The sequence below is a fragment of the Oncorhynchus kisutch genome, linkage group LG14 (genome assembly GCF_002021735.2).
Source record: "Oncorhynchus kisutch isolate 150728-3 linkage group LG14, Okis_V2, whole genome shotgun sequence".
NCBI classification, from domain to species: domain Eukaryota; kingdom Metazoa; phylum Chordata; class Actinopteri; order Salmoniformes; family Salmonidae; genus Oncorhynchus; species Oncorhynchus kisutch.
The window spans coordinates 89,879,428-89,889,971 of record NC_034187.2 but is presented as its reverse complement, the minus strand read 5'-3'; the positions used below and the strand labels follow the sequence as shown (position 1 = coordinate 89,889,971).

The 10,544-nt window shown below is 44.5% G+C and overlaps 1 protein-coding gene and 1 long non-coding RNA gene across 3 annotated transcripts; both read right to left on the bottom strand.

Annotated features, from left to right (window-relative positions):
- Positions 1–485: 485 nt before the first annotated feature.
- On the bottom strand, positions 486–2,003 carry LOC116353444 (uncharacterized). The gene is made up of 2 exons (XR_004202918.1): positions 891–2,003; positions 486–783 (listed from the first exon to the last, which is right to left on the bottom strand). It is a non-coding gene; the product is annotated as an uncharacterized LOC116353444 (long non-coding RNA).
- Positions 2,004–3,461: 1,458 nt separating this feature from the next.
- Positions 3,462–10,229, bottom strand: psmg2 (proteasome (prosome, macropain) assembly chaperone 2). 2 transcript variants are annotated; one of them, XR_004202917.1, is made up of 7 exons: positions 10,045–10,229; positions 9,734–9,905; positions 7,633–7,691; positions 5,499–5,617; positions 5,029–5,202; positions 4,454–4,720; positions 3,462–3,813 (listed from the first exon to the last, which is right to left on the bottom strand). XR_004202917.1 is itself a non-coding variant. In XM_020473335.2 (7 exons), the coding sequence occupies exons 1-7, from the start codon at positions 10,102–10,104 to the stop codon at positions 3,733–3,735; spliced, it is 786 nt and encodes a 261-aa protein (XP_020328924.1). In that variant the 5' UTR covers positions 10,105–10,226; the 3' UTR covers positions 3,462–3,732. The 2 variants fall into 2 exon arrangements, 1 of the variants encoding a protein (XP_020328924.1); XM_020473335.2 differs by having other exon boundaries at positions 4,454–4,574; positions 10,045–10,226.
- Between the last annotated feature and the right edge of the window lie 315 nt (positions 10,230–10,544).

The following is a 10,544-nucleotide window of genomic DNA, read 5'->3' as shown; positions in this document are numbered from 1 at the left end:
TAATAGCCTTTGACTTTGTTTTAAGTTAAATTACTCTTGTATTGGCTACACAGCAGCAAGCTTTTTTAAAGGTCTATTTCAACCATCAGACTACACTCCAGGGTTCAAATGTTTTAGTAACGTTCACATCCATGACCAGAATCTGGGAAACACCTTGGCTTACCATGCATGCATCAGTGAATTCCAATGCTGTCTTTTCCCATAAACCCTGCAATCTAGGACTGTGTCGGGTTACAATGCTGCCCGGAACACAGTAGCAACTGGCCAAGCCCTTTCTCTTAACCCTTGTGTGGTCTTTTTGTTATTCACCCAATGTTCGCAGGTCTGATGGACCCACAACATTGTTTTTTTTAAACAATACAGCCATAACAATGTATGTAAAAATGCTTACATCCGTTACAAGCAATATAGACAACATACATAGTTAATACTTGCCATTTACCGTGGCTCGTGTTGTAAACAGAAATAAATTATCAAGACATGGGTGGAATAAATCATGTTTATCTTGAACAAATATAAATGAAACAAGGTTTTCATCTCTATTGATGTGTATTACTTTGAACTGAACTGGACAGAGTTTACATACAGTATATTATGGAAATGATAAATGAGCCCCATTGAACACATTAAGGCCGGTCTTCACACCACATGAGGGACAGAGTTTTACTGTGTGTGTGTGTGTGTGTTGCAAATGTATTTATTGCACTTGATGCATGTGCACTGTGTCTTCATGTCCTTCTTGGGTCCACACACACAGTGCTTCTTGTTGCTACCGGCTGCAATCTAGAATGATAAACAGTTCAGGAATTTTACTAACATCTCACTCGCATATATAGTTTCATCAGGCCAAGGTAGGAGAGTCAGACACACACACATGCAACATCACTCACACTTCCGGTATTGGAGTTGTTGGTCCTGTGGGTCGGGCAGATGGGGCACCAGCATCCTCCTGAACCCTCCTAATGATGGCTGTAGAAGCTGGGGTCCTTAGGATATGTTGCCTCCTCTGGATGTGAGGTCTTACCAATGCCTTGTCCAGCTCCTCTAGAAAGAGCCGTCTCCTCTGGAGCTTCCCCCTGTTCCAATCTGGGTTTAAACGCGTTGTACACCGAGATGTCCAAGATGGTGAAGAATATCACAAGTGGCCAGCGTAGGGTTCTTCTTCTGCAGCTGTAGCCAGTCACCAGCTTGTCTAAATTGTCCATCCATCCTTTTGAGGCATTACAATCCATGATGATATCTGTTTTTTGATGTTCCTGGCCACAGATTATCCCATCCCTATGCAGCGTACCACATTTTTGCCTCTAGGACACGAGACGTGTCGACCGTGAACACAAACTTAGAGGAATTGATAGCTGTTTAATACACTGAACAGGCCTGAGGTAGGAGCTCTGGCTTGTTTTTTCATACTGTTCCTACCACCGTCAGCCTCCTCTTGAGGAGCTCCTGTCCCAGCTTGCGTTTAGTAAAGAAGTTATTGAATGTGATGTGGCAACGGAGTCCCTATGTCACGTCCAGGACAACCCACATCCCTTGGGTCTTCTCAGGGACTCCTCCAACTGGTTTCCCCATATACACTCGCAAGTTCCACACATATGATGAAGCAGCATCACAGGCAGCCCAGATCTTCATTCCATATTTTGCAGGTTCCGAGAGTAAGTACTGCCTGAAGGGGCAGCGGCCCCTAAATGGCATAAACTGCTCATCAACAGTAACGTTGTTAACGTTGCACCCAGGGTTGTAAAACGGGCAGGCAGTCCACCTACTTGTCTGTTTGCAGCTAGCTTGTCTCTTTGCACTGATCTGATAGCAGCTAGCTTGTCTCTCTGCACTGACCTGATTACAGCTAGCTCATCTCGCCGAGCTGGTGTCTGTTATCGAAGCGGATAATCCTGGGAATAGTGTTGTGCAAGTTCTCCCACTTAAAAAAATGAGAGGCCTGTAATGTTCATCATAGGTACACTTCAACTATGACTGAAAAAAAATCCAGAAAATCACATTGTAGGATTTTTTATGAATTTATTTGCAAATTATGGTGGAAAATAAGTATTTGGTCACCTACAAACAAGCAAGATTTCTGGCTCTCACAGACCTGTAACTTCTTTAAGAGGCTCCTCTGTCCTCCACTTGTTACCTGTATTAATGGCACCTGTCCACAACCTCAAACAGTTACACAACCTCAAACAGTCACTATGGGCAAGACCAAAGAGCTGTCAAAGAACACCAGAAACAAAATTGTAGACCTGCACCAGGCTGGGAAGACTGATTCTGCAATAGGTAAGCAGCTTGGTTTGAAGAAATCAACTGTGGGAGCAATTATTAGGAAATGGAAGACATACAAGACCACTGATAATGTCCCTCGATCTGGGGCTCCATGCAAGATCTCACCCCGTGGGGTCAAAATGATCACAAGAACGGTGAGCAAAAATCCCAGAACCACACGGGGGGGACCTAGTGAATGACCTGCAGAGAGCTGGGACCAAAGTAACAAAGCCTACCATCAGTAACACACTACGCCGCCAGGGACTCAAATCCTGCAGTGCCAGACGTGTCCCCTTGCTTAAGCCAGTACATGTCCAGGCCCGTCTGAAGTTTGCTAGAAAGCATTTGGATGATTCAGAAGAAGATTGGGAGAATGTCATATGGTCAGATGAAACCAAAATATAACTTTTTGGTAAAAACTCAACTCGTCGTGTTTGGAGGACAAAGAATGCTGAGTTGCATCCAAAGAACACCATACCTACTGTGAAGCATGGGGGTGGAAACATCATGCTTTGGGGCTGTTTTTCTGCAAAGGGACCAGGACGACTGATCCGTGTAAAGGAAAGAATGAATGGGGCCATGTATCGTGAGATTTTGAGTGAAAACCTCCTTCCATCAGCAAGGGCATTGAAGATGAAACGTGGCTGGGTCTTTCAGCATGACAATGATCCCAAACACACCGCCCGGGCAACGAAGGAGTGGCTTCGTAAGAAGCATTTCAAGGTCCTGGAGTGGCCTAGCCAGTCTCCAGATCTCAACCCCATAGAAAATCTTTGGAGGGAGTTGAAAGTCAGTGTTGCCCAGCAACAGCCCCAAAACATCACTGCTCTAGAGGAGATCAGCATGGAGGAATGGGCCAAAATACCAGCAACAGTGTGTGAAAGCCTTGTGAAGACCTACAGAAAACATTTGACCTCTGTCATTTCCAACAAAGGGTATATAATAAATTATTGAGATCATTTTCCATCATAATTTGCAAATAAATTCATAAAAAAATCCTAGAATGTGATTTTCTGGATGTTTTTTTCTCATTTTGTCCGTTATAGTTGAAGTGTACCTATGATGAAAATTACAGGCCTCATCTTTTTAAGTGGGAGAACTTGCACAATTGGTGGCTGACTAAATACTTTTTGCCCCACTATATATAGGGGCTCACACATTCTCTACAAAGACTGCATTAACTGACACTGAACAACAGAGATGATTTAATACTTTTAATAACCGTAGAGTAAATATTGATTCTCATCAGCAGGGTAGGTAATGATAACCACTAGGCACACTTCAGGACTATAAACCTGGACTCATAACACCAAAGATGCTGTCACCCATTTTCTAAACATTCAGACCAACCTATAATCTGGGTTGAGTCACCAATTTCTGGAGAGGGTGGGGGGGTTGGGGCAGGGGGGCAGGGGAGATTCCACTGGGTGATTTAGGAGAGTTGGGGCAGGGGAGATTCCACTGGGTGATTTAGAAGAGTGCAGGGGGGATGCCACTGCCAAAGAGAAGCCTCCATGATGCTGGTATCCTCCACTTTGGCTGCGTCTGGGCCTGTGAAGGATGGAATAGGCATGTATAAACGGGACATGAATAACTAACATCCTGTGTTTCAGAGTCATGGCTGAACAACGACATGGATAATATACAGTTAGCTGTTTTTTCTGTGCCTTGGCAAGACAGAACAGCAGCCTCCGGTAAGATCAGGGAGGGGGTGGTGTGCATCTCTGTCAACAGCTGGTGCACAATCTCTAATATAAAGGAAGTCTCAAGGTTTTGCTCACCTGAGGTAGAGTACCTCACGATAAGCTGCAGACCATAATATTTACCAACAGAGTTCATCTAGATTCTTCGTAGCTGTCTATTTACCACCAACCAGCTGTATAAGGCCGTAAGCAAACAAGAAAATGCTCACCCAGATGCGGCGCTCCTAGAGGCCGGGGACTTTAATTCAGGGAAACTTCAATTTTTATACGTAATTTCTACCAGCATGTCACGTGCAACTAGAGGTTAGTGACTATTTCAAAGGGTGTACTTGTAATGAATGTGACATGTACTTGTTTTCCCTACTTAACTTAGTTGAATGCACTGACTAAATTGCTCTGGACAAGAGTGTCTTCTTAATAACTCAAATATAAATACATACACAAGCAACCATAACATCATATGGCTGTACTCATACAGTAGCACTTACAGGTGCGTCCACTAGGTGGAGCCAGGTGTTGAGGTGGTTGAGGAGAGTGAAGGCGTCTGGGATGTTGTCTCCTTCAGAGCAGAAGATCAGCACCACCACCAGAGGAATGTCCTCAGCACAGCTGGAACACAGAGACAACACCATGAAGAAAACCTTAAAGCCTCATTGAAAGCCAGTCTAAGACACGGTACAGATCTCTATACTTCCCATTCTTAAATGTAGTTTTTGCATCTTTTACTTTCTGTTTGATACACCAGCCTCAAACATCTGAAAATACAATATGGAAAAGCAATTTCACAGCGGTTTAGATGGTACAATGATTCTCTACACTGTATTCGCGTGTTTTGACACAAACTGAAATTATGAGAACTATTAGAATTTTAGCAACCAGGAAATGGCGATTTCTGCATAGTGCACCCAAGTGAACTTTTTGTGTAAGGTAAGCATATTCCTCTTTATCAGATGTAGTGTTCCACACTGCATGTGTGAGGATAATATAGCCAGTAAAAACAAATATGATCCTGTATCAGTGTTCAGAGGCGACTTCTACCTACACCCCCGTCAGTCTCCTGTACCTGTCAGTGAAGAGGCCTTTAGTGGCGCCCCCTCCAGGTATATAGAGGCGCTGCTCTGAGTCAGTAACCCCAGGGAAGGTAGATACTGTCTCCATCTCCTTCCACTCCATCTCCTTCAGCCGGTCACCAGTCAACTTCTGCATGGAGGGAGTCTGCAGGTAACGCAGGGGAGACCTGTGAGCAAGAAAGGGGTTCATCTATCATCACGTTCATCTGTCATCATGTTCATCACGTTCATCTGTCATCACGTTCATCTGTCATCACGTTCATCTGTCATCACGTTCATCTGTCATCACGTTCATTGGTGGAATATCGGAACATGGACAATGATAGCGAAATACTTTTTATATATTTTATGTAGGATTTGTCAGTCAGAGCTCTATGCCATGCACTCCATATATTCATGTGACAAATGGAATGGACAAAAGTCTAGTTGAACATAGTAATTCTGGTAGATAGCAGTTCTGTACCCCAGTAGCTGTTGGTCATCCCTCTGGTAAGCATGACTGCTGGACAGCACGACAGTCCTGGAGAAACCACTGGCTTTGATCCAAGACACCATCAGCTTACAGAACTTCTTGGACTTTGTCTGCAACAGAAAGGACCTATATGACAGTTCTCCTCTCCCAAGTTAAAAACCATAACAGCATAACCATATCCATGTGAAACCAATGTCAGTAAGCTGTTCCCTCAAGGCTGCTACACTGTTCCCTCAAGGCTGCTACACTGTTCCCTCAAGGCTGCTACACTGTTCCCTCAAGGCTGCTACACTGTTCCCTCAAGGCTGCTATACACTTGACGCAGCGTTGTTTACCTCCTTGGAGCGGACTGTATACGACGCTCCGTTGCATAGGGTGTGGGCTCCAACCGGTGGCCGTCTAATCAAACACACATGACCACCCTCCTTGACAACTTACCAACCAGAACAAGCATAGGATGTGGGATGGCCTGCTGCCATGCCTAACACAAAGCTCCAGAGGTCAGGAAAAGATTGGAAAATGTGTAATGCATTTGTATCAGACCTGGAACATTAATGCACTTCATTTTGACCAACGTCACACAGCTACTTGACTACTAATGTAATTTGCCTACTTTACTTCAGAGATTACTAACCGCTAGCCTAACTTTACGTCAGACTACTAACCACTAGCCTTACTATACGTCAGACTACTAACCGCTAGCCTTACTTTACGTCAGACTACTAACCGCTAGCCTTACTTTACGTCAGACTACTAACCGCTAGCCTTACTTTGTCAGACTACTAACCGCTAGCCTTACTTTACATCAGACTACTAACCGCTAGCCTTACTTTACATCAGACTACTAACCGCTAGTCTAGCTAGCTACCATCTTTGTTAACTTCCCTTCGTTCTGATTTCCTTTCTTGAAGACCAATAGTAAGATGCTCCTTCGTCCCGCCTCCTATAATTATCCATTTTAGAACCATGAAGAAGAGTTTTTACCAGATTCCAGATTTATATGGAAGACTTTTGCGCACAAAGTAGGTCTTTGTTTTTTAAATAATTCTTACATTATACACATTTATTTGGCAATTCAATGCTGAGACACCAATTGTTATTTATGTAACAATAAATACACAGTATTCAAAGCATTTTAGGTGATTGTAGAAATTCAGCATGTTGATATAAAAATACAGAAATCTAAATACTCAAACAATGAACCTAAAAACGGTCTGGGGTACTGACAAACAGTCTGGGGTACTGACAAACAGTCTGGGGTACTGACAAACGGTCTGGGGTACTGACAAACGGTCTGGGGTACTGACAAACGGTCTGGGGTACTGACAAACGGTCTGGGGTACTGACAAACGGTCTGGGGTACTGACAAACGGTCTGGGGTACTGACAAACGGTCTGGGGTACTGACAAACAGTCTGGGGTACTGACAAACAGTCTGGGGTACTGACAAACAGTCTGGGGTACTGACAAACAGTCTGGGGTACTGACAAACAGTCTGGGGTACTGACAAACAGTCTGGGGTACTGACAAACAGTCTGGGGTACTGACAAACAGTCTGGGGTACTGACAAACAGTCTGGGGTACTGACAAACAGTCTGGGGTACTGACAAACAGTCTGGGGTACTGACAAACAGTCTGGGGTACTGACAAACAGTCTGGGGTACTGACAAACAGTCTGGGGTACTGACAAACAGTCTGGGGTACTGACAAACAGTCTGGGGTACTGACAAACAGTCTGGGGTACTGACAAACAGTCTGGGGTACTGACAAACAGTCTGGGGTACTGACAAACAGTCTGGGGTACTGACAAACAGTCTGGGGTACTGACAAACAGTCTGGGGTACTGACAAACAGTCTGGGGTACTGACAAACAGTCTGGGGTACTGACAAACAGTCTGGGGTACTGACAAACAGTCTGGGGTACTGACAAACAGTCTGGGGTACTGACAAACAGTCTGGGGTACTGACAAACAGTCTGGGGTACTGACAAACAGTCTGGGGTACTGACAAACAGCCAGGCAAGTGTTATAAAGGGCCCAGAAGTGTTTTGGGGTGAGCTTCTCCTTTAAGGCTTAACTCGGTTACAAATAGAATGGGTTAAATGAAGCCGACCTCTGTTACATTACCTGGATAATTGGGGTTCTGATCTGAAGAACTGCCAACCTCAACTCTGGAGAAGAGTACACTGTTCAAGAGAGGAGAGAATCTCATTCCATGTCAATGTGACTGAAGCGATGACTATTGTACATTATGATCATTAACAGTACAGTGTTACATAGACAACTACCCTATTTCACTACAAGACCAAAAGTATGTGGACACCTGCTTGTCGAACAAAATCATGGGCATTAACCTTTAATTTAACCAGGCAAGTCAGTTAAGAACAAACTCTTGTTTATAATGACGGCCTACCCCAGCCAAACCCGGACAATGCTGGGCCAATTGTGTGCCGCCCTATGGGACTCCCAATCACAGCCGGTTGTGATACAGCCTGAAATCGAACCAGGATCTGTAGTAACATCTCCAATGCTGAGATGCAGTTCCTTAGACCGCTGCGCCACTCGGGAGCCCCAATATAGAGCTGGTCCACCCTTTGCGTCTATAACAGTCTCCACTCTTCTGGGAAGGCTTTCCACTACTTTGGAATATTGCTGCGGGGGCTTACTTTCACTCAGCCACAACAGCATTAGTGAGGTTGGGCGATTAAGCCTGGCTCGCAGACAGCATTCCAAGTCATCCCAAATATGTTTGATGGGGTTGAGGTCAGGGCTCTCTGCAGGTCAGTCAAGTTCTTCCACACCTATCTTGACAAACCAATTCTGTATGGACCTCGCTTTGTGCAAGGGGCATTGTCATGCTGAAACAGGAAAGGGCCTTCCCCAAACTGTTGCCACAAAGTTGGAAGCACAGAATCGTCTATGTCATTGTATTCTGTAGCATTAAGATTTCCCTTCACTGGAACTAAGTGGCCAAGCACGAACCATGAAAAACAGCCCCAGACCATTATTTCCACCTTTACAGTTGGCACTCCGCCAAACCCAGATTCATCTGTCGGACTGCCAGATGGTGAAGTGTGATACATCACTCCAGAGAACATGTTTCCACTGCTCCAGAGTCCAATGGCGGCGAGCTTTACACCACTCCAGCCGACGCTTGGCATTGCGCATGGTGATTCGGCTTGTGTGCAGCTGCTTGGTCATGGAAACCCATTTCAATAACTTTTCCTGATGAAAAGTTATTGTGCTGCCGTTGCTTTCAGAAGCAGTTTGGAACTCGGTAGGGAGGTTTGCAACCGATGAGAGACAATTTTTACACGCTTCACCACTCGGTGGAAGTTGTGGCCTACCACATTGCCACTGAGCCGTTGTTGCTCCTAGACATTTCCACTCCACAATAACAGCACTTTTTATTTATTTAACCCTTATTTTACCAGGTAAGTTAACTGAGAACACATTTTCATTTACAGCTACAACCTGGGGAATAGTTACAGGGGAGAGGAGGGGGATGAATGAGCCAATTGTAAACTGGGGATGATTAGGTGGTCGTGATGGTATGAGGGCCAGATTGGGAATTTAGCCAGGACACCGGGCTCTTACAATAAGTGCTAAGGGATCTTTAGTGACCACAGAGTCAGGACACCCGTTTAACATCCCATCCAAAAGACAGCACCCTACACAGGGCAATGTCCCCAATCACTGCCCTGGGGCATTGGGATATTTTTTTAGACCAGAGGAAAGGGTGCATCCTATTGGCCCTCCAACACCACTTCCAGCAGCATCTGGTCTCCCATCCAGGGACTGACCAAGACCAACCCTGCTTAGCTTCAGAAGCAAGCCAGCAGTGGGATGCAGTTGACCAGGGCAGATGTAGCAGGGCAGAAATGTGATGAACTGTTGGAAAGGTGGCATCCTATGACGGTTTACTGCCAGTTTACTGCCAATGTTTCTCTATGGAGATTGCATGGCTGTGTGCCGATTTTATAGTGCCTGAAATAGCCAAATCCACTAACTTGAAGGGATGTCCACATATTTTTGTATTAGCAGAGGCTGGTGGGAGGAGCTATAGGAAGCCAGGCTCATTGTTATGGCTAGAATGGAATCAATGGAAGAGTCAAACATGTGGTTTCCATGTTTGATATCTTTACATTTAATCCATTCCAGTCATAACAATGAGCCTGTCCTCATATCTCCTCCCACCAGCCTCCACTGTTTTGTATATTTAGTGTACCTTCTGCATTGGTACTGAGGTCGTTGGCGTTCTCAGCGAATGTAGCATAAGGGTTGTTCCCTGCCATAGGGATGAGACAGTCAGTGTGGATGTATCCGACTCGACACATGTTGAGCGTAGAAACAATCAGGTCCACTGCCAGCTGCCCCACATTTCCAACAGAGATTGCTGGCTGTAGACAGACAATGTGACATTTGGTTAGATACAATACAGTAGAATAGACACTGTAGTAGAAGCGTGCAGCACACGTTGAAACCAATTAGACACAATGATAGAGCATAAATACAGAGTAAGCATGGCAGTTAACTCACCATAATCAGGGTAAAGTCTTTAAAAGACGTTGGGGTGCATTCTGCCGCGACAAACATCATGTGTGTTGAGAATGAAATAACTTAAATTACTGTTCAATCAACCACTTTCAGAGTGTTTTGGTTGTAATAAATTCCCATTTACTTTCACTTCTTGCAAACTGGAAATGGGCCTTTAAGAACATAGATGGCGTCGATGTTGGTGCGTTATCAGATGCCTGAATAAAAATATTGTTGTACTGCCATAGAAGTCAACATTTTAAATGTATTTATAAGATTTGACAAAAATAAACTTCCATATTTAATTGTAACTTCATTAAAAGTTCCAATATAAGTCTTAAAATAAAAGAACGAGGGAGATATGTGTTGTGTCTGAAAGGGGTCTCTAGCGGTCGCCTACTTTCAGCCGCGTAGCTAAAATGAACCTTTTTGCAAAAAGACGATACACAACTCTCGCCAAGTACCGTCTTTAAAGTTATCAGTATCCTCCTCTCTTTATCGTT

Coding starts and splice junctions, on each gene's coding strand:
- psmg2 (XM_020473335.2), bottom strand. CDS start 10,104: ATGATGTTTGTCGCGGCAGAATGCACCCCAACGTCTTTTAAAGACTTT. Junction 9,906..10,044: donor AAGACTTTACCCTGATTATG/GTGAGTTAACTG, acceptor GTCTGTCTACAG/CCAGCAATCTCTGTTGGAAA. Junction 5,618..7,632: donor TCAGAACCCCAATTATCCAG/GTAATGTAACAG, acceptor TTTCTGTTGCAG/ACAAAGTCCAAGAAGTTCTG.